A 27,810-nucleotide genomic window follows, 5' to 3' on the forward strand; every position below is an offset into this window, starting at 1 on the left:
TACAGAAATATTAAGACATTAAATTCGAGGTAGTTCTCTATATTTAAGTATTTGCAGTTTGGTTTTAATTTGACGCTATTAATAAATGAACAATCAAGATTAATCTCTTTTAAAGATTCTGAAGAGCTTCTTCTGGTTTCCAGTTTGACCAATGAAGAGAAAGAGACGCAACACGATGACTCATCGGGAAGCTTTTTGGATTCATCTGTGTTCACATGTATTTAGCTGTTACTGGAGTTGAGCCTGAAGCATGTTGATGATGTGTGTGAAGAGACGTGTTGGACTGTGAACGGAGACCTGGTCAGAATCCGCTGTCCACAAGATGGCCGCGCTCGTACACCAGATGTTTTGGGTTCATTTCTGGAAAGTGGGAGGAAGTGGAGACACGTCCACGGCACCTGAACCTTTTTATAAACTTTTTATTTTATTGTTATACAGTACAATGAGTCGAACACATCCACGTGGGTTCTTCCCAAATCTCATATACGGTCCAACTTTGGAAAACACATAAATTTGAGTCTCACCTGCAGCCGGAGTGACAAACAGAAACAAACATGGAGTAGCACTGCATCACACAAGTGAAGGTCAACGGAGGTCACAGCACCTCCACAACACAGACCAGGGGTCTCGAGCAGGGAGGTTTCTGTCCGAGCGTTTGCAGTCTCACGTGAGAGAACCTGTTATCTGACGAGCAGAAGGTGAAGATGAGACACAACAGATGTGTAGTCCTTGTTGTGACACACTGTCCTCTGCTGGCGAGGAAGCAGCGGTGCAGCAGCCGGGTCGAGGATAATAACAAATCAAAATGAAGCCTGGGCTTTTCTACCACATCTGGTTATTTGACTTAAATTCAAAACTTTGCACCTCAGGATATTTCTTACCGAGTAATTTCAAATGTCGGCCACTGCTGAGTGGTCATTTGTTCAAATTAAGCAACAACTCAACACGTTAATCTAAAAATCAATAACTGCAGAAGGCTCTCTGTTGCTTTTATACGGAAACAGCTCGTGACCCCCGAGGTCAAACGTGCAACACATTAACATTCATCCTCAAACCAACGAGCCTCTGGCCTCAATGACATGTTTCATCCAGTGTCAGAAACGGTCTATGAAATTGAAAGAAACATTAAAAATAAAAATGAAGAAATCCAGAAAGAAGCAGTGGACACACAGTGAGAGTTAGTGTGTGTGTCTGTGCGACAGAGAGGAATACACATGTACTAATGTCCAGTCAGCAGATATGAGCACGTGACGCGTGTCGGTTCCGTGTTCATGCGTCTGTTGAGTTTAGAGCTCGTCTCCGTTGGCGCTGTCGCCGTCGTCCTCTCCTTCCTCCTGCTCGCCCTCCTCCTCCTCATCCTCCTCCTCATCCTCGTCTCTTCCTCTGCTTTTCATCTGCAGAGAAAGACAAAATGGACGTCACGTGAGCGGAGCGGATTCCTCTCTTGGTTTTTCACGACGTAAACAAATAAAAATAAAACATGGTTTGATTCTAGACTGTTAATAAAGATGGACGACATGACAGCTCCTAAAAGGGAATCAAATCATCTTGATTGGCCCCTGGTGGCTGGATGCAGTTCATGTCATAACCCTCCCCTCCTCCATGTTAGTGGACGGGACATGGACCAAACAAAAAAGTTAAAGCATCTTTAAATATCTCATCACACTGACGTATGTTCAATAAGTTATTTGATGATTTAAATGACGGTGGGACTGAAATGTCACTGGAGACAAAAAACAGTCAAATTACAAAAGTTTGAAGGAAAGAGAACATGTTTTCAACAAAAGACTGAAACTTTATGAAAACACTACAAGTAAAGAGACAACCCGAACATCTGCTTCATCTCCTCACCTCATCTTCGTCATCCAGCAGGTCTCCCTCCTCCTCGGAGTCGTTCATCTCTCTGTCCCGTTTCATCCGGTCGTCCTTCTTGCTGGAGGTGGACGAGTGGAGCGGGGACAGCTCGCCGGGCTCTGGTTTGCTGCTCTTCATCTCTGAAAGGACAGAGGGACACACAGAGAGACTGATGGGAGCTGATGAGGATCATTCCCCCCCACAGAGTTTCACACCACCCCTGGCAGCAGAGGGCGCTGTTGCTCAGTAAAAGTTGCATAGAACTAAATGTTCTCCTGATTCATTATTTTGACCCTTGTCTTTAAAACGCTGTCCTCTGCATCATCTCAGACGTACCAGACTTCTTGCTGTGGTCCTTCTCCATGTGCCCTAAGCTCTCCAGCAGGTAGTCCACCTTGAGTTTGATCTGCGTCAGCTCCCTCTTGATGGTCTGCAGATCATCCGTCCTCACTGCTGAGACAGGAACAGAGGGACAGTCACGAGGATCCTGGGCGATGCGACTCGGAGGGACAGAGACAGTGTTGGACTGACTTGTACGTGACGTCCTCTGGCTGCTTTTGGACGAGGACGAGAAGCTGCTTTTGGTTCTTCGGCTTCCTCCTCCGCTCAGACTGACCCTGGGACGCTTTGAGGGGATGATGGCGCGGGACAGGGGCGGGGGGGGGGGAGGCACCCGGGACTGGTACGAGTACATCCTGAGGTAGAACCACAAGTTTAAAGTTTTACTAAGTTTTCTATGTGCATCCATCTACCTCATGTTAGTGACAGATTTGTGGGAACCAGACAGTAAACCTGGATCAACAAGCTCATACGTGGTCGATTCATTAAATAATGAAACAGGCCTCACCGGTCGTAGTAATCTCTCTGGAAGTCGTAGTCCAATTCAAAAGAGGAGCTGCAGAAGAAGAAGAAGAGATGGAGGAGAAGCTTCACTACATTAAAAAGCTGTTAACCTTCACACGAGGCCCCACGTGTCAGAGGCGTGTGTCCTCACCTGTACATGTCTCCAGCAGAACGCTTCACCGTCTTCGATCTGTGCGGCTTGGGCTCGCCGGCCAGGTTGATGTCTGAGGGAGGAGAAGGAGAAGAAGCTGTGAGGAGCCAGAGGAACATGTTCCTTTGAGTTTACACCTTCTGTCGCTGCAGGAAAACACCAGGGAACAATAAGAGCAACTTTGGAATAATCCAAAACTAATGAAATCAAACCCCACCCCCCCTCACCTAGGACCTGTCCCACTATCATGCGGCCGTCCTCGCTGACCACGGCGGTGCGGGCGTTCCTCTCGTTGGAGAACTGGACGAAGGCGTAGCCCTTGTGCACGGAGCAGCCCACAATCTTGCCGTACTTGGAGAAGATGGCCTCCACGTCTTCCTTGGTGACCAGCAGCGTGTTGAGGTTGCCGATGAAGACGCGGGAGTTGAGGGAGCGGGGGTCGGTCTTGTTGGTCACGTTGCTGCTGGCCATCGAGCTGGAGGTGGAGGACGACGAGCAGCTGCACAGAGACAGAGAAGGGGGGAGGCACGGAGGACGGGTGAGGAGAGGAGGGGGGGGTGAGGTGGAGGTTTGTGTTCAGGGAGACGAGAAGAGGTGGATGACAAAGACCTGACGTAGTGATCTGTGTCTGCTTGTGTCTGGTTCTGTATGTAGGAGCTTCTTCTGGGCTTTGACACTAACTCGTGTTTTATCCTGAAAACTAAATCCTTTGTATCAGTGAGAGTTCAGCTGGTGTAATAACCTTTAATAATTATTATAAAACATACATTTAACGTGTATCCCAGAGAGGAAGAGGGTCACAGCAGATTCCAAGTGGACATCTTCATTTTAAATGATGTAAAGCAAAGAAAAGTAGGAAATCCTCACATTTAAGAATCTGAGTGTTTAAATTGCACGTTTGGTGTTTTTTATTAAATGAATCAATATTTATGTTGATATTCTATCAGTTAATCAACTGTTTACTAACGAGCCGCCAAAGGCTCACCGCCAGAACTTTAGAGGATTACATTTGCATGACCTCAGTATACTTTAGCATTATCTGTCAATAGGTTCCTGTTCCCATCATGCACCACTGTCATCACAGTACAGGCCCTGTGTATCGGTGCAGACGGGCTCCGTGGCGCAGGGGGAACCGGAGAAGAAGAGTGTTGACAGGTAATGTCAAAGTATTCCTCAAAACAGTTCTGGCCTTGACCCCTGGGGGGCACTGTAACGCAGGCACTAGTGAGGGCTGAAGGTAAATAGAGTAAAACATGTTTACTAAGACAGAACTGCCCTTTGTCCTCATCCTCTACTGTCCTAAACACTACTGTACTCATTGATGTATTTGGTCCTGTACTTTACAAACTGTGTGAGTGGACTTCCCCCCGGGAGGAAGCAGAACACAGTGAGGTCATGAAGCTGCCAGCACTCACTCCATCGTCAGGGGTCGGAGGTCGGCCTGCCTGACTCTGCTGGGGAGGAGGAGGTCGTCAGGGACTATGAGACCGAGTCAGTGACTGTGGAGACGTCTACTACACCTCCAGGCGTTAGCTCTGGGGGGGGTTGCTTGGATTTCTGATGGAACCCAAGACGGGATTCACAAGGTTTTAAAAAATTGAGTGGCCCGTAAAAAAAATAAAAATAAAAACCTGTGGGATAAACGGTGACAAATAAACCAGATGCATTTAGACCTTAGATGATTGACTCATAGATTAAATAACTTCAAAGATCTCTACAAAGGGTGAAGAGAGTAGCAAAGACAGAGGAACCACCGGGATGAAGATTATAATGTTCAGGTTTGTTGCAGTAAATATTTAACAAATGAAACCACAGGAGCAGTAACATATTCAAGACTCTAGAACTTCTGAGTTGTTAAAATCCACATCAAAACATTTTACTCTATTTTATTCTCGTCTTGTATTTCACATATAGTGTCGTCCTCCGGCTCTTTGCTACTTTGGCTCCGTGGTTGTTTTGAAATGTGCTTTTTAAAATAAACTGGACTTAACGTGATGTTTGTAATATTTGCATTTTGTCTGTAAATTTCACGTTTATAGTTTCAGATCGATATTCAGCTTGAAGTTTCCTCTTCATCGTTTGACTTTGTGAGCAACATTTAGAAGAAGAAGGAAGGAGAGTCTGCAGATTAAAACTAAACTACAGTAGAAGATAATGGAATCTCCTGTCACGTCTCTATGAGTGGAGTTCAGATCAGATCCTGATCCTCTGCTGTCTTCTCGCTCACACTCTGTCCTCTCGCTGCTCGACATCATGTGACGCAGCAGCAGATTATCACAGAGAACATGTCCCGGAGGTGAGAGCGTCTGCTTTGATACGAGCACCGACGCCCGACTGTGGCCGCTGTCACAATCGTCTCCACGCCGCAGAGTTACGTAACGCTCTGGTCTCACAGGATTATCACAGCATGCGTCACACACAGGGACGCTCTGTCTCCAGTCCCCCCCCCCTCGACCACATTGGTTGGACTAACCCACTGTGACAGGCGAAACTAGCAGGGAATTTCAAACTACAGTTTTGAATCTGTCAGAATGATTTTTCTCTGCGAGGTCACAAAGTATTTTATACAGTTTTTGAGCCTCGAGTTTTTCATTGTGTTCAGCACCATCTTGTTTTTTGGAAACCAGGAATAACCATATTTGGAGGGGGTGGAGCCTGACTGAGAGTTGAGACACTCCACGCCCACCTACAACTACACCTGAGACCTGCTCCCATTGGACGCCACTAGCTGTCACATGGTATCCACCCCCCCATACATCCGGTGCTTTATGGTCTGTTTGACTCTAAATGATCATAATTCACTAAATGAACATCAGCTGTTTGAAGAAGACTTGAAACTAGAAACTGAGACAGAAACTCCTTTACGATATAAATCAAGACTTCTAGACACCGACTTGTTTCAGTGGAGTCAACGTCAGTTTGTGATGAATTCCCCCCCCCCCCCCCTTCGGTGACCGTGTCTTTGACGTTTCCATTTTAAAGGAGGTACACATTCTGGGACTTCGCTCCGTGAGGATTGTATTTTTTTTTTCTCAACAGAATAAGGGTTTTAATGACGTCCTCCGAATTTGAGTCCACTGTGAAATTAGCTTCACTTCAGAAAATCGGCCAAATGCGATGAATATTTCCTAAAAATGGATTTGAATTTGGATTCTTCATAAGGCTGTACTCCACTTTTCATAGAAGTACCATTTGAAAAGATGTATACGCGTTAGACATTAACATTGCTGACTATGCAGTCGTTGTTTTATTTTGGTAACTTCCTGGAGGTGAAAGACGGACAGACAGAACAATATAAGCTTCACACAGGTGGTTTCTCTTGCAGGACTTTTCTATTGATATAATGGGTTGTGCTATAATGTCAAATCTGCCTGGGACGCTATGTGCTACAGATCTTATACCTATATATATTAAAAGAAGGTTTTCATTGTAGTGTGTAATTCAATGACAGTATATTTACATCATTACATTTATCGTGGCACCTTGTCCTGTCCGGTGCCTCATCGGGGCCGTGCACTGACGGATATAAAGATGTTCACAGGAAATGTCGTTTTACAGCCGATCAGTGACGTGAGTGAATGTTTGTGCTTGAACTGTGAAAGTCGTGCTGCTGCCGCTCGATGGAAAAAGACTCGTGACCGATTGAGCAGCTCGGCAGCGGACAGGTGTCCCACATGTGTGCAGCTGTGTGTCGAGGGTTATTTTAAATATAGAAAAAGAAAAGTTCCATTGAACTGAAAATGGATGTGAAAAAAGCAAGTGAGAAAAAAACAGATTTGATGATTTTGATCAAAGTTCTTCCAGAGTCTCTTTTCCAAATCAAAAAAGTATTCTAGAATAGTGAGTGAGTTAGTAATTGGTGGTTTTCAGAAGCCATGCTGGATTAAGGGATCGTAAGCTGCTTTCAGACCTGACATTTTGTGGAGGGGCTTTACTTGAAGGGGCCCCCACCCCCCCACCCCCCGTGGTCAAATGTCCAGAAAATATGATAAAACGCAGGAAAATCTCTAGAAAACTCACAGTGAGCGAGAGGGCGAGTGGATGAGGTTTCTGTGAAAAAATGTAAAGGACTCAAGTTGACTCCATCACATGCACTCGCACAAAAAATAAGTAACGTTTAAAAATCTGGATTAATTTGGCCTTGGTTGGTATCGCTCCTTCATCTAAGACTTTATGAGGAAGTGTTATTCAGCTACTTATAATCACGAACTGAGGAAATGTCTGGAAGCTCATGTCAGAGGCAACGAGTCCCAAACAGCATCAGAGAATCAAATAAATTCAATTCAAATCAAACACTACATGCTACTTGCTCTAGGAAATCCAAAAGGGGAGAAATGGGCTAAATCACAAAGGGGTGAGAACAAAAGTGGAATATAGAAAAAAAACTGATGCAAAAGTTGAGGTGGAAAAAAAAAAGAGGTTGAGACCAACTTACGATTTGCCGCTGTTCAAAAAAGTGGCTTCAAAAACTAAACAGGGGGAAACAAAATGGAAAAAATTAGAAAGGAAATCCTCTGAAAATGAACCAGACCTGTTACACAAACAAGAGGGGGAGGGTCAGTTATGAAAAGTCAAATGAAATAGGTAAAAAACAAAAAGATTATTCCAGTTGTAATGTTCCTAATGAGTTCAACACTGCTGTCAGACATGCAGGGAGGTCTGGGGATGTCCCTGAAACCTTCCAGAGTGTGTGAGGAGCAAAAATCCAAGTTGTCCAGTTGTTCTGGACATGTTCTTGCACGGCCCCCTGGTGAGACGTCCTGACATGTCAGCGAGCGAGGGGGCGTGTCGGAGACCTTTCTAATGTGAAACGGACGCAAAACTTTAAAAAGCAAATCACAACTTGGAAGAGATTATTTTTGTGATAAATTAATACATCATGTCCCGCCTCCTGCTTTTCCCAGACTCCTCCCCTCCCCTAAATGGTCCTGTGGACTTCCCACTCGGACTCGAACCATCTCCTGCTGCTGCTGCTTCTTTCTGGAGTTAACGTCGACTTATGAAAAGTAAATATTCTGATATTGAAATCAATTTGTATGGATTTGCATTGGGCCCAAATGTATCTTTATATTTTCAACATTGCAGTGATTAATTGAGTCCTGTAATTAATGTCTTTTGGTCAAACTACAGTTTTACTGATTTTACATTCAACAGTTCAGTGTCTATAGAACAAACACAATAGATTATTGTTTTTAAATGATTTCTAACTGATTGTCTTAGACTCTAGCTGAATGAGCAGGGGGAGCTGGTGGCTGCCCCTCCACTGTCCAGAGTGAAGGGGTGGCCAGCAGAGCAGCGCCCCCTGTAGCCTGGAGGGATTCCTGCTCAAGGACACTGGCAGAGGACGGTGTGGGGGACAGTAGAGTGGGGGGGGACATGAATCTACGACATTAAAGGATCAGTGTGGAGGCCTGGGTGCAGCTCCCTACCAGCAGCAGCCCCCCCTCTCCACACACACACACACACACACACACACACACACACAAACAAACACAAACACACAGGCCCTCCTCCTGGGGCGAAGCAGCTTCACAAACTGGTACCGAATGAATGATTGGGTTTCCCAAGACAATAAACTTTAATGATTTACAACCAGAAACCAAAATGCACCAAAGCTACACAAAGGTACAACCATCAAAAACACGGAGTCAATGTTCCTGATCACAAAAAGCCACGCACTTCTCCTCCAGGGTGGAGGGACACACACTTCCTGAAGGATCACATCACTCCTCAGAGATCTGCTGCAGGAAATACATCTCTCAGGAAAAATACATGAGTCTCGTGAGGCACAGATCATACACAAAAATCAAAAACACGTCTCCAGAAAAGCGCAGTCCAGAGCCGCCTGGAGGATTCCTCACGACAACACGCAGACACACAGACCGCTCCCACACATCAAAGCCCCGGGAGACGGGCTTTAAAGGTCGGATTCGAAAGATAAAAGGCAAAAATCTTCAAAGGCTACTGAGCACTCAACAAAATGTACGCACCACAGCCAACACAGTCTCAGGGACACCGGGAAAAAGACATTAAAAACAAAAAGCAAAAAAAACTCCCACAGGCGCTTTGAAAGTCAGGGGGAAAAAATAGGAGGGAAAAATCAAATCTCTCGGTTCAAAATACTCACCAGGAGCTTATTATTAAAAATGAGTAAAACGCTGTTTTTACTTGAAACGGCTCCGATCGAGGCTCCGCGGTGTTTCACCTTGAAACCAGCCAACACGAAATGGCGTCGGCCCTGAACGCATCACAACCTCCCGCCCACTGCCGCTTCCCGGCCTCTGATTGGACGCTCGACACGCCGCCCTTGCGGATGTACGCCTCGCGGATTGGCAGACGCGCCTGCCAGTGCTACGGTGGCCGAGAGAGCTCAACGCAACGCAAAATAAGAAAACAGGAAAATAGAAAACCTAAAATATAATTTAATTAGGCATAATGTAAGGTTTTAACTTTTTTCTAATCAATATATGTTATTGAATTATGATTTAAAGAGATATATATAAATAAATGATTATAAATCTGATAAAATTGTCTATGGGCGGTAAAACATAATAAAGATACAAAATAATGAACAAGATAATAACAGTTATTGTCTCACAAAGAGATAAAGTCATTAAGACAACAGCTTGCTGTATTTCTAGTTACTGATTGTTACATATTTCAATGCTAATTTGTCGTCTTCAATTAAAACACACACAGAAACACACTTATATCAAAACTGATTTTTATTGCATCTTCACTTTCAAACAAAGAACATAATTAAAAACTGATAAAGGGAGGTGATGTGTTAAGCACCTGTTCACATCCTCCCACTCAGTGACTCAGTGACATCTGCTCGATCAACACTTCGGCTTCCGAGAGAACGAACCTGACGAGAAGCAGAACATCGGTTCAGCACGACACGTTCCATACACAACGACAAGAGAAAGAGCATGTAGCATGTAGCACCTTGGATGTCGGCATCCTCCTGCGGTGTCGAGGCAGCGTGGCGTCCAGCCTCGACATGGACTCGGGCGTTCGCAGCACCTCCTCCAGCAAACACTGCTCCTCACTTCTCTCAGTCTCCTGGGGGGGCAGCAGGGCCTCAGTTAGGATATGAGCAACATCCACGCTACTCACGTGACCTTACTTCAAACCATTTCTGTTAGAATAATGAGAGAATGAGAAACCTGTGTGGGCGCTGGTTGACCTCTGCGCCGGACTCCAGGAGTTCTGGGGCTTTGGTTTTCGGCGCCGCTCCTCGGTCGCTCCCGCTCTCTCTGCAGCAGGAGGCCCTGCCGTGTGGACCGGAACTCCAGGGAGAAGTCACTGATGGTTTTACAGAAGTCCTCGGCTTTGGTGTCTCTCACCATCGCTCGGGAGTAGCCCAGGAACAAGAGGAAAGAGTGGAACCTGGAGAAGCAGAAAACTGGAAGTCTTAATAAAGTATTGTTGATTGGTTTGAGGAGGGAGAATCTGTGATCAGTCACCTGTTGATGACCCGGCGGTGCACAGCTCTGAGGACCTTCAGCTTCTCCCCGCACTCTTTCAAAATCTTCGGCAGCTGTTGACGGAGTGAACCTTCCTGAGCCGAGGTCTCGTCTCCTCCTCCTCTTCCTACCCCCCTCCTCTTCTCCCCCTTTCCTCCTTTCCTCTTTTCCTCTGCCTTGTCCAGCACCTTCAGCTGCTCCCATGATGCTTTGCACAGGGCCTCCAGCTGAGAGAGGTTGGACTGGACGAGGGAGTAATCGCACTGTAAAGAGGAGAAGAACACGGGGAGTTTCAACATTTTGAGGATTGTTGTCTAGATTCATTTAGAATACATTTACATAGTTGATTTTTAGAATCATGGACGAGTTCGGTCCATGTCCCTTCCACTAACGTAGAGGAGGAGGGACTTATGACCTATATTACGGCAGCCACCAGGGGGACATCGACATGCTTTGGCCTCTAGATGGCAGCACACGTGTTGAATTTATTTTATATTTATATAATCCTGCAAAGTCGAATGCAAGCATAACATAAATACACAGTCAGGACACACACACACACATACACACACACACGATAACTACGCACCTTTCCAGCTTTGGTAACAGCGCTGGTGTCGGAGTACAGGTCGGAGGATTGTGGGTAGAGCTGCAGCAGCAGCACACACACATGGTGCAGCAGCGGCTGGCGGGAGTGTGTATCCCTGACCTGGGACAACTTGCCCAGGTAACTCAGCTCAAACCCACGAGCCTTAGTGTGACAAGAAGACAAACCCTCACTGAACCTGAAAACTGCACGGAGGACGGGGCCTGGAGTCACAGTGCACCCACCTTACATCCATTTAGAACGTTTCCGATCGCCAACACCGTTGCCAGAATACATCTGAAGGTCTGGCTTCCTGCCAGCTGCTCCATCGCCAGCTTCAGATGGTAGAGAGGCTCAGCTATCTCCTGCAAAGAGAAGGAAGAATCACATCTTTGGTGACAGGACATCATGGAAGTGGTCCCACCAATAGTTGTGTGTTTTATGAGGATGTTTTTATTTGCGTTTGTTTGTCAGTTTTACACAAAATCTACCGGATGGTTCATCACAACACTTGGTGGAACGATGTGATCTGGACCTTTGAAGAACCCTGTCTTCAGGAATGCAAGATAAGCGTTTTTCAACCTTATTCTCGATTTCTCAGAAGATAAAACATGAAACTGGCATATTAAGTGGGCTGATATTTATGAGTCTGTGCATCTATCTCTCTGAAGCTCTGTAGATTTCATTCTGTTGTCTCTTACCCTCTCTAAGGAGTCGTAGTCCAGAGCGAAGGCCCACAGCTGAAGCCTGGAGCTCAGGTGAGAGATCTCCCCCAAAGTGAGGAGGCAGAGCTCGGCCTGGGCCAGAGGAGAGTGGGGGTTCTGGGCCTTGGCGTCCCTGATCAGAGAGAGCTCCTCCTCCGTTGGGATCAACGCTTGAAGCCGCTGTTTGATGGATAAAGAATATGTTATCATATCCAGTAAGAAAGTAAACTTCAACTGTTCATTAAATGCTGATGCTGAATCTTCACTGTGGGACACGACCTCTACTGTACCTGGACGTCCTCTCTGTCCAGCACGCTGCTGTCCATGCTGTAGATGGCAGGGGGGAGGAGGCGGGGGGGCGGCAGGCTGCTCAGGGTGATGGTTATGATGTTACTTCGCTTCATCCCCAGCACCGACACTGACGGCTGCTTCTGTGACGAGACGCAGGGAAAGATACAAGACTAGTAAGAGCATCCTTTAGGATTGGCTGCCGACAGAGACACATTTGTGGTTCTATAAAATCCAATGGAAAAGTGCTGCCTCCTGTTTTATTCACATGACGCAGCAAACGGCAATTTACTAGTGATGATGATCTGATTATTATTAACTGACTATTTCCCCAAAGTTTTACATGTAAAGAAAACCTGACGGTAACTCAAATATTGGTCAAACGTGGCTCAACAGATGTTGGTTACCTGCCGCCCAGAGGCCAGCTTAAAGCAGGTGCTACTGCCCTTCGACTCAAACAGGTACTCCAGCCGGTTTGTATCCAGATCCACCGGTTCAAGTCCGGCCCAAATGGTCTGGGTCCCAAAGCGGGTCATCCTCGGAAGGGGAGCCAGAGTCTGCATTGCCCTCCAGTGGAGCTTCAAGGTCCGAGATTTGAGGGTCGAACTTTTCAGTGAATCTGAGGATAAAGCTGGTGCCAGAGGAGGAAGAGGAGGAGGAAGAGGAGGAAGAGGAGGGGGTGCCGGAGGGGCTTGGAGGCATGCTGATGATTCATTAGATGAAATGGTTCCCTCGTCCTCTGTGCTGTCTTCCTCATCCCACAGGTCTGAGAAATCCAAGGTGTCGAGGTACAGACTGCGTGCAGCAGGTTTGAGGAAGGAGGTCCAGGGCTGGTCCAGATCCCAGGTCAGGGGGTTCTCCTTGGTTTGCTCGGCCTCCTTCATGCTCTGCGACTCAAACAGAGATTCTGTTGATGTTCAGTGGCATTGACCTGACAAAGAAGGTGATGATTTCTCTAAAGAGCTGAAGAACAGGTGACTCCAACAAACAAGCTGATCGGATGAAGGATGCAGCCTCACCAAAGCAAAATGTGAGCAGTGAGCAGCCGCCTCCCCTCCTCTGAATGTCTGTGGATCCTCACCACCTCACTCTGCAACCACAGACGCACATAACTCACACGACAAAGTCTCAACCTTCCAACCACCTCTGAGTGGATGTTCTCACTTCACCCTAACCTGCAATTGTCCCTGAACTCATGAGAGGACGAGTTGATCCAAGAGTTGACCGCTGTCCTGCTCGAGCGCCAGAGACCCGTGACTTCAGTCAGAGACGAGCTTCAGGAGCTATGACGGGCTGTGTTCATCCAGCTCTGATGGAGGACAAAGGAATCTGAGGAACGCTTTTCTGCAGAACTTCCAGAACGTCCAAATGCTGCTTCTCCAGCCGTCGCTTCTCTTTCCTCGTGTTTCTGTGTGTGAGAGATTCAGAAGCACAGAGGGCGAGAGGTGCATCGGTTTTGGTTTATTTGAGTTGCACCCTTTCCCTTAATTTGCTTATCGGGGCTGCATCTCCTGTTTGTAGTGCTTCATGTGTATAAACAAACCTCTATCAGCCTCCGGTGATCTGTGGCTCCCCTCCTCTTCTGCCTCTGCTTCTCCCCCCTGAGCTCACACAAGTCCAAAATCTGCCCTGCATCCCCTTCTGTACTTCCAACTGTATTTCTATAAACAGGCAGCAAATATGTTTTTATATATGTGGCACCTTGACCTTACGTAAGAAAGATGGACGACATATGGCCCTTTTGTGGCAGGTTATACATCCTGCCTCCTCCATGTTAGTGGATGGAGGGAGTTCCTCTCACCCTCATGTGTGGGCAAGTTCTCATGTTTCTGATCAGTTTGGTTTTTATTTGATGCTATAAAAACCGGCTGAGACGTCATGATTGACAGCTGAGACCGGCTCCTGATTGGCCGAGTGCGTGTGTCGACCGTTCTGTTTCTGTGTGAATCTTTGGAGAGAGAGAGATTGTGAAGCACGGCGCAAAACAACGTCTCAAAAAGGAAGAAAGATTCTGTGATTGAACCTGAGGCTCCAGAACAACTGCAGAACCACTGCAGCTTAACTGGGAGAATAACGAGAGAACCTGTACTTTCATTTGCATGGTCCACATGCAGCCATAATGAGGATCCCTCCCTCGGCCATTACCCCCCCTAATTACACTTTATCTCACTCAGTGCTCCTGCAGGCGGCAGCGGGGCTCAGGGGACGTCTAGGCCGAAATGAGCTCCAACTGGAAAACTCCTGGACATTTATTTATCAACAGAGTTTTCATGTCTGCAGCAAAAAGGATTTAAATAATTCAAACCTTCCATTTCTTTGACCACATGATAAAACTATAAGTTGCGATGTAAAGCTTTGGTGAAGTGTTTTTAACAAATTTGTGTTTAAATCATAGATTCAAAGATGGACAACGTGGCAGCGCTCCACAGAAAGATGCCTCACCACGTGTATCACCCCCTGGTGGCTGGCTCCAGTACAGGTCTCAAGACGAGTGTAGATCTGTATTTACCTCCAAGTACATGATGTGTCACAGTAACTGAAACAGATGGTGGAACTTTGCGGTCCATGTGTGGTTTTGTTATGTGCACGGGATTTTGTGTGTCTGTGTTTGTTTGCATCGTCTCGTCATGAACAAAACAAACAGAGCATGTGTTTTCTTTGTGTGTGTGTGTGTTTGCGTGTGTGTGATATGTATTTGTCTCTGTCCGTCTGTGTCTGTGTCTGTACTGAGCATTAACTCTGAGCACTGACAGCACCAGATAAAGATCAGGGGAAACATTTCATGTAATCGCTCCCACTTTGAGAACGATGAGGGTTCTAAGTCGTCCGGCTCAGAAACCAGAGAGAACAGTTTATCATGTGACGGCCGTTTGGAACCAAGACTCTTATTCAAACAAATATACAGTTCTCACTGGAACCAGGTCTTTTGTGAGACTGAGGCTCTGTCCTTGTGCCTGAGAGTCAATAAACATGGACTCCATTCCCAGAGGCGGTGGTCTAGTGGCAGAAACTTGGACTATGGGCAGAGAAGGTCTCTGGTTCGTCTCCGGTTCGACTCCACGGAGAGACCCCCCCCCCCCCCCCCCATTGGCGCGCTCCCGTGTTGTTTTGGGAACCCTCCCCCGTTCGCGCGCCTCCCTCTCCTGCTTGTCACTCATCCCCCGTTCTGACGTCACACCGAGGATCCGCCACAATGTCAAACTCTCACGAGCCGCGCGAGCTCACGGCCTCCACGCGCCGCCATGTCCCGGACTCCCGCCGCTTCCGCCGCCGCGTGCAGCTGCCAGCCTCCGGTCCCCGCTAGCGGCTCGGCTCCGGGACACCGGGACAGAGATGCTGTGAGAGGTGAGAGGTGTCACTCTGCTGCTGTCTCTCTCTCTCTCTCTCTCTCTCTCCGTCGCGTCAATAACAATTCAGCCTCATTTCCACCGCGTTTATTTGTCACGTGTATTGTTATCACAGGATTTCACGTTATTTCAATTCAGAATAAAAACCCGCGTGTTCTCCCGCCTCGTCTTCACGTGAAGAGTTGTGCGGGCTCCATCACTGCGGTTACGTAACGTGAGCTGCGCAGATGTTCCAGAGGTGCAGTGATGACGCGTCCGTTCAGCGTCACGTTCCAACAGCTGCACGATTCTCCATCAGGGGAAACACATGACATCACTGGCTCGAGACTCAAACCCAATATATCAAAGTATTGTCGACAGTCAGCAACCAGCGTTTCCAGTAATCCCCTCAGTTACTCAGCCATGTTTCCTGTGTGTGTGTCCCAACAGCTGTGTGTGTGAGGTTGTGAGGTCAGAGGTCAGAGGTCATGCTGCAGAGGGAATCCAACCCCCACGGCCTCTTCTCCTCCGGAGAGACGTTTGACGATGAGTGTGAGGTGAGATCTTGTTAATGAAACCCTGCTCATCATACTCATCTCTGACTTTGTTGATATAGATATTCCAATGATTGACATTCTTCTGAATAAGACGTTGTTTCTGTCATGGTGTTGAGTTGCTGATAGAATAACTCGTTCATATTCACGTCCACACAACTTTCTCATTTGACTAAAAGCTGCGACTCTTTTGTATTTGTCTTCTTTACGACCATGTGTGAAGATATGTAACGTCTGATCACCTTCAGATCCTTTCTACCTGCACGCGTATACACAACACAGTTTGTGTTGCTGTCTAACGACAACAGGGACGAGAAGCTTCCCCTGCACAGCGTCCACTCACTCATCACAGGTGTTTAACGCTCTCGCTCTGTCTTTGTCTCAGATGGGGGCGAGTTGTGTAGCTGTTGTGTGTCTGTGCGAGGCTGGTCCCTGCACACTGTACTCAGAAGCGCACACACCCACGCCGGTGAGTGCTTCCCACTCGAGTGTCTGAGGCCATCACTCCGCCCGCTCACATCACAAAGTGTCTCTTCCTCTGCTCTGGACACACGACCCTCCTCCTCCTCCTCCGTCTCTGCTCATCCACTTCACGTCCTCAGTGTGGGTGAATATTCACGTGTCCTTTTCCTTCTTGCCTCCTCTGCTCAGGACAAACTGCTGTGTGAACACTGTGGGAAACACAGGGTGATGCTAACCAGGTACTCTGAGGGCTACGGCACAGAGGTAAAGTGTGTGTGTGTGTGTGTGTGTGTGTGTGTGTCTCAAAAGCGTGAATACAACTACTTCTGATACCTAAGAGTCTCGCCTGCATGTGTCTGAAGCTTCTTATAAAAGCTTCTGACATGTTTTGTTGTTGCCTTTACTTTGGTAGTTTACCAATGTGTTGACTGGATATTACCCATGATCCTCAGCTTCCTGAACCAGGAGATGGAACCCACTCACTACAGTTACAGAGAGCCAAACTCCATAGAAGGTTTATAAAATAAAATAAAGTAACTATTGAGATCAGGATGTAGTTCTTTCCATGTGTCCTGCAGTGGTGGCAGCAGGTTGAGGTTTCACGTCCCACGATCTGACGTCACGGATGTTTTCTCAGTTTCCGTCTCGACAGAGGCGTCAGCTGACTCATGCAAAATAACAATGGTGGAAATAGAAAGTGACGCAGGAGAGCAGTCACGCAGACCAGCAGCATCATCAAGTGTTGCTCTGGGTTTAGAAATAGATGATTCACACTGTTTTTTCATCCAAAACCTTCAAAATAACACGATGCAGCAGCATAACTATATTATATTTGACACATTTTTGTATTTGATTATATATATTTATTTATATATCGTGTATTGCAGGAAGAGTGGTTGCTGTCGGACCCTCAGGGGGAGAGTGATGCTGATGCTGATATCGAGGATACAGACTGCAGGTTTGTGATGTGCACAAACACACAAACACAATTATTCACACGTGTGTAACCCCACACATGTGTTATCGTCTAACCTTGTGCCTTTTAACTCGATTGGCTCAGACTTCAGGAGCCGGGCTCCCTCCAGCGAATCAGCTCGCGGAGGCGTAAGCGTCCCCGCGTCGCTCGGCAAGACACCACGGAGAGCGAGGACGATGGTGGGAGGAGCCACAGATCCCATCGCTGGAGCGTCCGGCTCAGTCCCCACAGAGCCCAGAGCAGGACCATCCTGGAGGTGAGACAAGAAGCACACAGCACGGCTCCATCACAACACACATCAGAAGATTCAAATCCACTGAACTCACTTGGTTGACTAAAGTTCTGGTGTTAGAACCAAAAAGAAAGTGAGTGAAGTATGTATTAAAGTATTTCAAGGCATGAAGGTATAAACTACAGGGAGAAGGTTGAGTATAATTGGTTTGAATTCAGTTTTGTTTTTATTTACATTGTGTACATAGCGATATTCAGCCTGTAAATGTGTTTATACTGTTTAATTTTTCTATTGTTGCTTTTAAACAACAGCTGTATCCAAACACCTGCATTGAGTCTGCCCCCCCCCCCCCCCCGTCTCTCAGGAGAGCATATCACAGGTGAGGCCGCTGATCATCTGCCGGCCCAACGTGGAGATGCAGAGGAGCCGGGTGGATCCGCCCCGAGGCTCCAAGCTGACGTCCCTGTGGCCGTCCTCCCTCTCTCTCCCTGTCCTCCTCCTCCTCTCTCTGCCCCTCTCCCTGTCCCTCGTCATCGTTATCGTCTCCTTCCTCCTCCCCTGGGCCGGGGCTTGACCCCAACATCTCCACCGCATCATTCCAGACATGTGAAAAAGTTCCAACAAATCTGAAAAGGTCATAGACCGATGTAGTGTGCTGGGTAAAGGTTAGCAGACCAGCTATGGGCCTTCACACCTCCTGTTTGGCTCCGACCTTCAGAGCTGCTGCAGCTCCCGACAAACATCTGTCAGTCACAACTCTTCAATCCGATCCCTAAGCTCCATCATGAAACCAGAAGTCACCAGATCACATGAAGCACAGACCTGGAGCTTGGGTCGGACCCTGGTCCAGACTGGTGTGGCCATGAAGATGTCAAGATGTTTTTATTTCTTCTTTCCCTCACATGTTGAACTGATTTGAAGCATCTTGTTTGTTTGTTTGTGTTTGGGGGGGGGGGTGTTGACCTTGGGGTTTCATGTCACAGTGCCACACTGCACCTGCTCCTGAACGTGCTCCTATGAAAACAACATATACTCAGCCTTTGCTTCTGCCTCAGAACATCTCACCTCGCTTCCTCACCCCCTCGTTTGTAAAAATAGAGCTCTCATCTCGACGAGCCACAGGAGCAGTATGGTGTGTGTGGGGGGGGGGCAGGCTCCATAGGAAAACATGTCAACACGACGCTGCAGCCGAACTATGCAAACACTCTGCTCCTGCTGCAGTGAAACGTCTCCTGTGAATATATTTCACAAATGCAGGGACTAAAAAAAGACATGATCAAATTAAAAAAGCTATAGCGGGGGGAATCAGGTGTGTGATCTACTGTGCATCTGCTCATTGGGGACAACATGTGTTATTTGACTTGTGAAGAGGTGGATCCCTCTTCTTCTTCGTCTTCTTCTTCCTCTTCCTCAGTCTGGCTGCACTTGTGTATTTTTTGTGAAATGAGCTGACCTCAAAATAAAACGAGCTTTAGTGGAACTTTACTACGTTAAAGTAATTAAAACACTTTCACAGTCTTACAGTCAAAACAGTACTGTCGTGTTGATAAGTATTTATGTTTATATGTCTGATCATGAGTGATTATTTAAGAAAGAAAGTGAACTTGACAATCAGTCGTGCTTCTTACTGTAAAGATCCATTTTGCTGTGGCTTCTCTGTTCTGTACATTGAACATCAAGTTGTTTTTGAACGAGAACGGTTGTATAAGCTCATTTCATTCATGTTTAGGACCTTGTTTTGTTCAAGTGGGTTTTAACGCCCAGGTTTAAATTGTGTATGTATCTTCACCTCGGTTTTCATTGGGGCAATAGAAGTTCAATAAAACTAGATTGTATTTTGACAAAAAAACAACAACTTGTGTTTCTTCCTCTAAACCATAACCTTAAAAGAATGGGCATCTTTTTTGGGCCAGTAAATATGTTTTCCCTTTATCTAAAACCTGACCACAGTTACCAGTCTGATAAAAACTACCAACGATGACAGAAAAAAGGTATTTGACGTTTTGTCCATGTCCCATCTGTGAACACGGAGGAGGGGGGGGGGGGGGGGGGGGTGTTATGACCTACAATGCCCAAAGGGGGCAATAAATATGCCTTAATTTCGCTTTTGGGGAGCTGTCATCCATCTTTATCTAAAGTATAGGATAACAGCAAATTGTGGTTTAGTGACTTTTTATATATATAACGTAATGTTATATATACAACATATGTAAATAAATATAAGTTATCTGCCTCCCCTAAATTTTCTTTAAATTTTGTAAGAAAAGGTTCACTCAGCTGTTCAGTTGTAGAGAGAGAGAGTGTGTGTGTGTGTGTCTGTGTGTGTGTGTGTGTGTGTGTGTGGCTGAAAGTCCTTGTGTAGGATTGTGTTGGCCACCAGTTTCATTCCCAACACATCCACTCACACCATTCCTGCTTCAAAGCATTTCAGTGGATAGATTCAGTAGAACTTCAGAGCTTCACTGTAAATGAAGATGGACGACATGACAGCTCCCTAAAAGGGATTACAATGCGGCTCCATCTCCCCCTGGTGGCTGACAGCAGTATAAAGGCCATAAACCTCACCTCCTCCGTGTTGGTGGATGGCATCACTCTAACATGTTGACTGAGCACATTAAAATAACGTATGGCTGTTATGCCCGGCTCGAGGCAGCACGGGACACACAGGACACAGAGAGACATTTGAAATATTCCTTGAAGATGGTGTCGTCTTTCATATCCTTTAACATTGAACATCTATTTTTCTTTACACGAGTGGCCATGATGCCACACGTGCACGTCCCTCGCCCTGACCGTGACCTGGAAGGCATGCTGCCAAAAGGGATCACGCTAACATCACATGTGACTCTGCTATTTCTTTTTGCTGTCATCTGAAACCTTCTTACAGCCCAGATTTATAGAGTCTGATGGGCTGGATAGAGCCGTGCTAGTTAGTGGGTGTCCTTCACTGCAGAAAGAACATCATGTGCTTTAGGCCCCTTAAAACTCCTTCTCCTTCTTAAACTCCACTCGTCACCTGCACCTCATCATGTGGAGTATTCCTTCTCCTGACTCACAGCCTGGTTACTGGGCATCATCAGGGTCCCATTAGATAATATACAGATAGACCATTTCAATATCTCCTCATGCACAGTTTACATCTTTGTAGATGTGCCACTGTACTTTACTCAAGTACATTTCTCCACAAACAATATATCTGTAGTGAAAGGTGGTTATTATTCTGCATATCTCATCCTATCTTGAACTGGGCCTTGTCCCACTACGTTAAAACTTTGAGAGTCCAGGAGGCGGCTGGTGTGAGCAATAGAAAACAATAGAAAACTTTTCCCCTGAATGTTCGATGGCTCTGTTACAGTTTGAGATTCATGTAGACCTTGGAGATGTATAGGAATTTTTTGAAAGCTAAAGCAAACCAATCCAGCTGCTATTTCTGACAGCGTGGTGATTTGTGAGGGTCCACAGACGGCTGCTCCAGACCCGTGAAGCTATTTCCCAGTCAAGGTTACAGCGGGACCCAGTTGTTTGCTTTGTCTGCTGGCGCCAACGCAGACAAGTATATATGTTGTTGTTTTGTTGCCCCCTCGGCCTTCCAGTCCCACTCAACAGTTGACCCAGATTCCACTGTGTTTGGCTGTAGAGGAGCAACGTGATCCCTCTATTGACCCTCTGGGCATTTAATACTGATCCCCAAGTCATATGGGCCCGAATAAATATCCAAGACCCCCCAGCTCCGAAATGTCTCGGTGCTTGATCTCATATTGGCAGAGATTTGCTGTGTCGCAGTTATAAACAAGATTAGTTTCTTGTTTATAACTAGCCTGGAACCAAATCTTCAATGTGTGGATTAAAAAACACAGACCTGTGAATATAGGCCTTGTTGATTATCAACATATAAAATGATGAAAGGTTAATAATGACAAAGATCAGCAGAATCGGGTTAAAAGGGCAATAAAACATATACAGAAATGTTTGCAGTTTTATTTTCTTCTAGATTTTTCTTCTTATTGTTTTACTGTTGTGCTGTTTCTGTTTTGTTTTATTGCATTGCGTAGATTGACCAGAACTTTTGTATAATATGCACTTTTATTTTGTAACTCAGCACAAATTAACTTTATCAGTATTATTACTATTATTTTTATGAAGAAGAAGACACAGAATCAATCCCCCAACAATACACCAAAAGTAACCTTAATGTATTTGATGCATCATCTCCTCACAAATCTCTGTAAGGATTCAAACTGAAGCCGCCAAAACAGTCTAGAATTTCAGTTAGCGAGTGTATAACAGGATATGTGAGAAATCTAGGGCACCCGTACCACTTTTGAAAACTCTAATACAGGAGAGAGAGAGAGGAGGAGAAGGACACGACACGGCTGCTGCCTGCAGAAAGAGGTAGAGCTGCCTGCAACAGCAACATCCAACCTCTGGATTATCAGCAGAGGATTTTTCTTTGTGCCGTTTTGATCAAACGCTGTAAAAAAAACAAAGTATCCTGCAATTTTGTGGCATTCGAGAAGTGTCAGTGTGGTGAGTGATTTGGGAAAAGGGAGGTGTGATTTAAAGGGATTAGCACCGATTAAAGTATGGTAGTGGTTACTCTACACCTGCAGCAGGAGTGGGAGGAATGGAAGAAAAGTATGGAGAAGAAAAGGAGGAGGACATTGAGTGAGAGGCTGAGTCGTTGGACAAATCTGGAGGAGCAGGAGGAGGAGGACGATGGTGAGGAAACGGAGGAGGACAGTGAGGAAGAGGAGGAAAATGAAGCATGTTGGACAGGGAAGGGAGAAGAAGGGAGTGAGAAGGAGGGAGAAGGAGAGAAGAAGGTAAAGCTAACGGTGCTGGTGAATGATGAAAAAGTCACAGAAGAAGAGGAGGAAGAGAAAGAAAATGAGGGAGAGACGGAGTTTGAGGAGGACAAGCAGGTGGATGTAGAGGAGGAGAGGGAGGTGACAGAAGAAATGGAGGGAGGAAAGAAGGGGGAGGTGGAGGAGGTGACAATCGCAGAGCAACAGGAGAAAGTAGGGGAATGTGAGGAAGTGAGTGAAGAGGTAAATCTGGGGATGATGATGGAGCCGGAAGAAATAGAGGAAGAAATTAAAGAGAAGAGGGAACAAAATGGGGAGACAGAGGCAGAGGAACAGGAAGTGGGAGGGGAAGGGAGTGATAATGGAGAAGACAGGGAGGACAAAGGGAGGAGGGAGGTGAAAGAGGAGGAGGAAAAAGAAGTGACGCAAGCAGAAATAGTTGGAATAGGGAATGGGAGGGAGGCCGAGGAGATGATAAGGAGGGAAGGAGGGCTGATAGAAGCAGAGCTATGGGAGGAAGAGGGAGAAGTGGAGGAAGCGATTGAGCCTGTGGTGAATAAGGAGGTGGAGGAAGATGGTAAAGAAAAGGAGGAAGAGCAGGTACAAGAGGAAGAAGACGGCAGTAGAATTGAAAAAGAGCGTCTTCAGCAAAATCAAGAATGTGCCGCTCAAACCTTAAAAGACGAAGAAAACTTCTCAGATTCATCTGAATCTGATGAAGATTCTCGGCGGTTGGGATCGGAGGATGAAGGTTATAATTCTGAAAAATTGAACAACGGAAAAAGAGACGTAGAGAAGCAACGCAAGGATCCCGAGGAAGTGGAAGAACCAAAGAGGAATGACAGTAGAGTCCTTGGAGTGTGGACTGAAGAGGAGGATCAGAACAAGAAGCTGACTAATGAGGAAGACTCATTCACAGGATCCAGAGGAGGGTTTGAGGAGGAACAAGATCTTCTGGAGGAACAAGATAACTCATCAGATGAAGAGGAAGCAGATCATATATCACACAAAGACATGGATTGTAAGGATGAAGATGAGGGGAAGGTTTACTGCAGAGACGATTATTCCACTGATTTATTTCTCACTTTGACAGAGTTCAGGGACTCTTCCCTTCTCACCGACCTACATTTGAGCACAGAGGCCGGGCAGAGTTTCCAGGTACACTCCCCTGTCCTGGCTGCTGTCAGCTCCCTTGTCCGGGAAAGCCTGAGCAGAAGAAATACAGAAAACAATAAAAGAGAAGATGATACAAGGTGGTCAATTTCCCTGGGTCCAGAAGTGGATGCTGTTGGATTAGAGGCAGTTGTGGAGTTTGCCTATTCTGGATTTATGTCCCGTCTGAACAAGGACACGGTGAATCGGATAAAGGGCGCAGCTCAAACACTCTGCGTCCCTCGAGTGATGCATCTCTGCAACAAGGAAGAGTCACCGAAAACTGGAGGAATTAAGAAAGAAGAAAAGATCTCTGCTGCGGAGGAAAGGAAGATCAGTCTTCAGTCCATCAAGCAGCTGTGGATGGACAGGGTGGGCTGTGATGTCACGTTGGAAGGTATTGGAGCATCGCTTCCGGGTTAGTAGACCACCAATTCATGTGTTTATGTAAAGGTGTAAAGGAGACATATTGTGCTTCATATCCTGGTTGATCATTTTAATTTGTGTTGTTACTTTAAAATGTTTTCATGCTCTAATGTTCAGAATCACTGTCCTCAGACTGTCCATCTCTGCAGCTCCTCTCTTCAGCCTCTGTCTCCAACACTTGGTTTTAGCTCCTGTCTCTTTAAGACCCCCCCTCCTGAAAAAGCCCAGTCTGCTCTGATTGGCCAGTTGGCCCATGTGCGCTGCATTAAGCAGATGTGGGCATCGTGATATTGAAGTTGAAACAGAAAACAATTCTTTGTGAGGGAGCATCCCATCCAGAGATAACTGAACCATACCTTAGATCATAATTCTATAATGTTTCCAAATGACTTGGAGAAGATTGTGGTTTGGATTTACCATGATATAATTTAATCATCTTTCATGGAACAAAGAACAAGCAGAGGCTCGTCTATAGTAAATCATGGTCTGTTTAGTCCACAGAGTCATCCTGGCTGCAGGAAGCGACTACTTCCATGGCATGTTTACCTCGGGGATGAGGGAGTCCCATCAGCCTCGGGTGGCTCTCCCCTCCCTGTTGGCGTCTGAGATGGAGCTTCTGGTTGGCTGCTCATACAGCGGCGCTCTGCCCCTCAGCTGGAGCTTTGTCTTTGAGATTACCAGCACCACCCTCCAGCTCCAATATCAGCCAGCCCTCTCCTTGTGTCTCGACTTCCTGCAGGGAGAAATCAATCCCCTCTCCTGCCTGGACGTGGCATCTTTTGCTGTGGCTTACGAGATGGTGCAGCTGCTCGAAAGTGCGGACGACTTTGTTCTGCGACAATTCCAAAAGGTAGCTTGCACCTTAAAGTTCAAGGATCTCCCAGCCAAACAACTCCTCAAGTACTTGAGCAGTCACTCACTCTGCGTTCCATCTGAGCTCTTTGTATTCAAAGCAGTGGTAGCATGGATTCAAGCTAAGCCCAAGAAAAGGCTCAAACTTGCTAAGGTGTTAATGAAAACTATCCATTTCCCCCTGATGACATTCAAGGAATTCAATGAGGTCCAGTCTTTGGATATTTGGACTCATCACAGCCTGGTCGAGCTCTACGAAGCAATCTTTGAGGAATTCTGCTCCAATGAGGTTACACCAGAGAGTCAGTGCCGCATCTATCTGCCAAAAGAGAGTCTGGTCTTGATTGGGGGTGAACAGACCTCTGAAGACCTATCTACCCGCAGCATCAGCAGAGAACTCTGGTTTGGAAATTCCCTGAGGAGCCACACAGGGATAAAAAAGGCCATGGAGTGGAGACGGCTGGGAGAATTACCAGAGTCGGCGAGGTTCAGTCACGAGGTGGCGGTGCTCACAGGACAACTATACGTGTTCGGGGGCAAAAAGTATTATGGCACTGATGACACCCTGACTTCTGTTTACAGGTGAGGGAAGTTGCTCTTGATTATTCCAGGAACATTCTTTTACAGCTTTCCACATCCAGGATCCATCACTGCTTCTATACACATATTGTTTGTCTCCACATCTGTAGGTATGACCCCCATCAGAACAGCTGGGAGAGACTGGCTGACATGCAGCAGAACAGATGCCTCTTCTCTGTGGTTGTGCTGGAGGGGAAGATGTTCTCCATCGGTGGACACTGTGACCCGGAATATATAGAAAGTGTGGAACGATACTGCCCCACTTCAAACTCTTGGAGGTCAGTCCGATGGGATTTTTCAAAGCAAGGTGTAATATGCATTTCAAGAATTTGTTCAAGCTTGCTTAACAACGATCTACGACATCGGTAGCTTGCACCAAATCTGTATTGTTGTTTGACCGGAAACGATAATTGTCTTAAAACATATTAAGACAAGATCATGAAAGGAAGCACTTTAACCTGATGTGTGGTCAATTATTTAACAAGCTGTTATGGTATATTCTATGCAGCCCAGATGTCGATGTTGTTGTTGAAGTTGATGTTGATGAAGGAATCTCAGCGGACCTCGTTCTTGTTTGTGTAAAATGTTTATTACACAGAAGTTTTGCAGGTCAGACGGGCACCATGGTATACCCGCGGACAACACAAGCCAAATAGTGAAAGTCTGTCTTGCCAATGCCCGACAAGGATTCTTATAGGGGAGATGAAATTACGTCACACATAGGGCCTCTGACTAGATAAGGACATGTTTTGTACCTAAAGTTGAAGACGCCTGTTAAAGAACATTCCTTCAATACCCATCCATTAGCAGGTCAGAGATTATTCCCAGGTCAAAGATCATTCCAAAAAAGGGAGAGCACTAACAGGAAACTTATGGAATAGTTTTTAAAAAGTCTGAGAATAATGCGCCATAGATGTAAACATGTACCACTGTATTGTATTTCTCAGTTTAGACACTAGGTGGCGCCCATCTCACCCCAGACCTGCCAGCTGTCCCTCAGAACACCGCCACGCCCCTCGCCCTGAGCGACGCAATTGAAGGCCGAATTATAGTCGGGTTGCACGCACGCATGCACGCAAGACATGCAACACGCCCCTTTAGTGCCCGCTGCGGGCTTGCGTGCGTCCGCCAATTTTTCTAACTATACGACAAAGTGACACGAGCCTCACGCAGCCCGCAAGGCTTGTGATTGGTCTCCTTACTACATCCTGTCCGGAGTCTAGTTTCCGGTTTCATGCCCCACAATATGCGGAAATCACGGAAGATTTAGAAGGACGAATATGGAACAAATAGAAGAGCACTTGGCAGAAGAGATCTGAAAGTATGACCACTTGTATAACCCATCACTGACTGGCCGATTTGTCCGCCAGAAATAGGCTACGAGGAGCCGGAGTGGCGATGTTAATAAACAGTTAACGAAGAAGAAGACGTCTCTTCTTTGTGTGTTTTGTCTTCGACAAACAACGTTACTCGCCTAGTGTCCTGGCAGTGAATTGCGTTGCAACACGCGCAGCACGTTAGAGAAGCATAAACCAAAACGAGTCCGTCGATGCAGCTGCGTGGCTTCCGCGGTTGCAGTCGCAGGACTATAATTCAGCCTTGAGGCGCACTGTCAACGGTCCGCTCCAGGGCAGGGGGGTGTGGCGGCGTAAGTTGCCCAGACCTTCGAATTTTTTTCTGTATGTGGCACTCTGGATAAAAAGTTTGGATACCCCTGGTTTATACCCATGTTTAAAAGATCTATTAGCTGATTATAGGAAAATGTGTCTTGGCTGATCCGTGCAAATATTCTTACATATGGATCGTTTCTTTTTCAGCTTCACTTGGCCATTGGATCTTCCTCTGAGCGGTCATGTGGCAAAAGTTGTACAAGGGCAGATCCTGGTGTCAGGAGGGATGAACAGCGACTACAGGTGTCTTTCCTCCATATTTCGGTACCACCCAGAGACAGGAAGCACCTATCTGGCGAACATGAATAAACCTCGGGCTAAACACTGCATGGAGTCGTTGGGCGACCGCCTCTACGTCGCAGGAGGAACCACCGCAGGTGCGCCCGTGAACGTTGTGGACATGCTTGACTGTGAAGTCTACAACCCGGAGACTGACTCCTGGACCGCGATCACATCTCTGCCGGTGCCGCATGTCGGAGCAGGAAGTGCAGTTTTGGAGGGAAAGTTTTACGTGCTGGGTGGATACAGCCACGAGGAATACAGCGACACAAATATGGTTCATCGTTATGACCCCACAACGCAGAGGTGGGAAAACATGGGCAAGATGCCCGGGCCCAACAATGACATACGAGCGTCTCTGCTGGTTTTGCCACCAGATTTACGTTTGTAAGACATGGTGAGGTTAAAGTGTGTCGCTTACGTTTGAGATCTTCTGCTCGCCTGGTTAGGTATCAGTCGGTAGAGGCTAAAGACAAATGGTGAGGCCCCGGACCTCTGGAATAGTTTACCTGAGGAATCAGACTTGAAGCTGTCAATGTCAGATCATCCACTGCAGATGAGGGCAGGATGAGGGTATTTCCAATAAAGTTTATTTTTGTGTG

General features: G+C 46.5%; 4 protein-coding genes across 8 annotated transcripts; 2 read left to right on the forward strand and 2 right to left on the reverse strand.

Annotated features, from left to right (window-relative positions):
* Positions 1-401: 401 nt before the first annotated feature.
* hnrnpc (heterogeneous nuclear ribonucleoprotein C) lies at positions 402-9,102 on the reverse strand. 4 transcript variants are annotated; one of them, XM_062383925.1, is made up of 10 exons: positions 8,976-9,102; positions 7,284-7,317; positions 4,264-4,479; positions 3,076-3,347; positions 2,849-2,921; positions 2,702-2,749; positions 2,386-2,549; positions 2,191-2,304; positions 1,852-1,994; positions 402-1,394 (listed from the first exon to the last, which is right to left on the reverse strand). In XM_062383925.1, exons 3-10 carry the CDS (start codon positions 4,266-4,268, stop codon positions 1,287-1,289), a joined length of 927 nt encoding a protein of 308 aa, XP_062239909.1. In that variant the 5' UTR covers positions 4,269-4,479; positions 7,284-7,317; positions 8,976-9,102; the 3' UTR covers positions 402-1,286. The 4 variants fall into 4 exon arrangements, with proteins under 4 accessions (XP_062239909.1, XP_062239908.1, XP_062239906.1 ...); XM_062383924.1 differs by having other exon boundaries at positions 2,191-2,307; XM_062383922.1 differs by having other exon boundaries at positions 2,191-2,549.
* Positions 9,103-9,578: 476 nt separating this feature from the next.
* Positions 9,579-13,295, reverse strand: si:ch211-63p21.2 (FH1/FH2 domain-containing protein 1). The gene is made up of 9 exons (XM_062384286.1): positions 12,303-13,295; positions 11,898-12,038; positions 11,605-11,787; positions 11,149-11,268; positions 10,907-11,068; positions 10,318-10,580; positions 10,018-10,240; positions 9,797-9,913; positions 9,579-9,716 (listed from the first exon to the last, which is right to left on the reverse strand). Exons 1-9 carry the CDS (start codon positions 12,777-12,779, stop codon positions 9,648-9,650), a joined length of 1,755 nt encoding a protein of 584 aa, XP_062240270.1. The 5' UTR covers positions 12,780-13,295; the 3' UTR covers positions 9,579-9,647.
* A 1,744-nt stretch (positions 13,296-15,039) lies between these two features.
* Positions 15,040-18,394, forward strand: si:ch211-63p21.1 (uncharacterized). The gene is made up of 7 exons (XM_062383465.1): positions 15,040-15,240; positions 15,672-15,778; positions 16,161-16,244; positions 16,427-16,501; positions 17,125-17,195; positions 17,298-17,469; positions 17,810-18,394. Exons 2-7 carry the CDS (start codon positions 15,710-15,712, stop codon positions 18,017-18,019), a joined length of 681 nt encoding a protein of 226 aa, XP_062239449.1. The 5' UTR covers positions 15,040-15,240; positions 15,672-15,709; the 3' UTR covers positions 18,020-18,394.
* Positions 18,395-21,776: 3,382 nt separating this feature from the next.
* si:ch211-63p21.8 (kelch-like protein 13) lies at positions 21,777-27,610 on the forward strand. 2 transcript variants are annotated; one of them, XM_062384454.1, is made up of 5 exons: positions 21,777-23,820; positions 24,323-24,678; positions 24,877-25,262; positions 25,370-25,537; positions 27,077-27,610. In XM_062384454.1, the coding sequence occupies exons 1-5, from the start codon at positions 22,029-22,031 to the stop codon at positions 27,597-27,599; spliced, it is 3,225 nt and encodes a 1,074-aa protein (XP_062240438.1). In that variant the 5' UTR covers positions 21,777-22,028; the 3' UTR covers positions 27,600-27,610. The 2 variants fall into 2 exon arrangements, with proteins under 2 accessions (XP_062240438.1, XP_062240437.1); XM_062384453.1 differs by having other exon boundaries at positions 21,778-23,820; positions 24,323-25,262.
* Positions 27,611-27,810: the final 200 nt, after the last annotated feature.

This window comes from Platichthys flesus, chromosome 24 (genome assembly GCF_949316205.1).
Source record: "Platichthys flesus chromosome 24, fPlaFle2.1, whole genome shotgun sequence".
Taxonomy (NCBI): Eukaryota; Metazoa; Chordata; class Actinopteri; order Pleuronectiformes; family Pleuronectidae; genus Platichthys; species Platichthys flesus.

Coding starts and splice junctions, on each gene's coding strand:
- hnrnpc (XM_062383922.1), bottom strand. Junction 2,550..2,701: donor CAGAGAGATTACTACGACCG/GTGAGGCCTGTT, acceptor GTTCTACCTCAG/GATGTACTCGTACCAGTCCC. Junction 1,395..1,851: donor TGCTGGATGACGAAGATGAG/GTGAGGAGATGA, acceptor CTTTCTCTGCAG/ATGAAAAGCAGAGGAAGAGA.
- si:ch211-63p21.2 (XM_062384286.1), bottom strand. CDS start 12,779: ATGAAGGAGGCCGAGCAAACCAAGGAGAACCCCCTGACCTGGGATCTG. Junction 12,039..12,302: donor AGCTGGCCTCTGGGCGGCAG/GTAACCAACATC, acceptor GTCTCGTCACAG/AAGCAGCCGTCAGTGTCGGT. Junction 9,914..10,017: donor GTCAACCAGCGCCCACACAG/GTTTCTCATTCT, acceptor CTGCCCCCCCAG/GAGACTGAGAGAAGTGAGGA.
- si:ch211-63p21.1 (XM_062383465.1), top strand. CDS start 15,710: ATGCTGCAGAGGGAATCCAACCCCCACGGCCTCTTCTCCTCCGGAGAG. Junction 16,245..16,426: donor AAGCGCACACACCCACGCCG/GTGAGTGCTTCC, acceptor TCCTCTGCTCAG/GACAAACTGCTGTGTGAACA. Junction 17,196..17,297: donor ATCGAGGATACAGACTGCAG/GTTTGTGATGTG, acceptor CGATTGGCTCAG/ACTTCAGGAGCCGGGCTCCC.
- si:ch211-63p21.8 (XM_062384453.1), top strand. CDS start 22,029: ATGGTAGTGGTTACTCTACACCTGCAGCAGGAGTGGGAGGAATGGAAG. Junction 23,821..24,322: donor TATTGGAGCATCGCTTCCGG/GTTAGTAGACCA, acceptor TGGTCTGTTTAG/TCCACAGAGTCATCCTGGCT. Junction 25,263..25,369: donor ACCCTGACTTCTGTTTACAG/GTGAGGGAAGTT, acceptor CCACATCTGTAG/GTATGACCCCCATCAGAACA.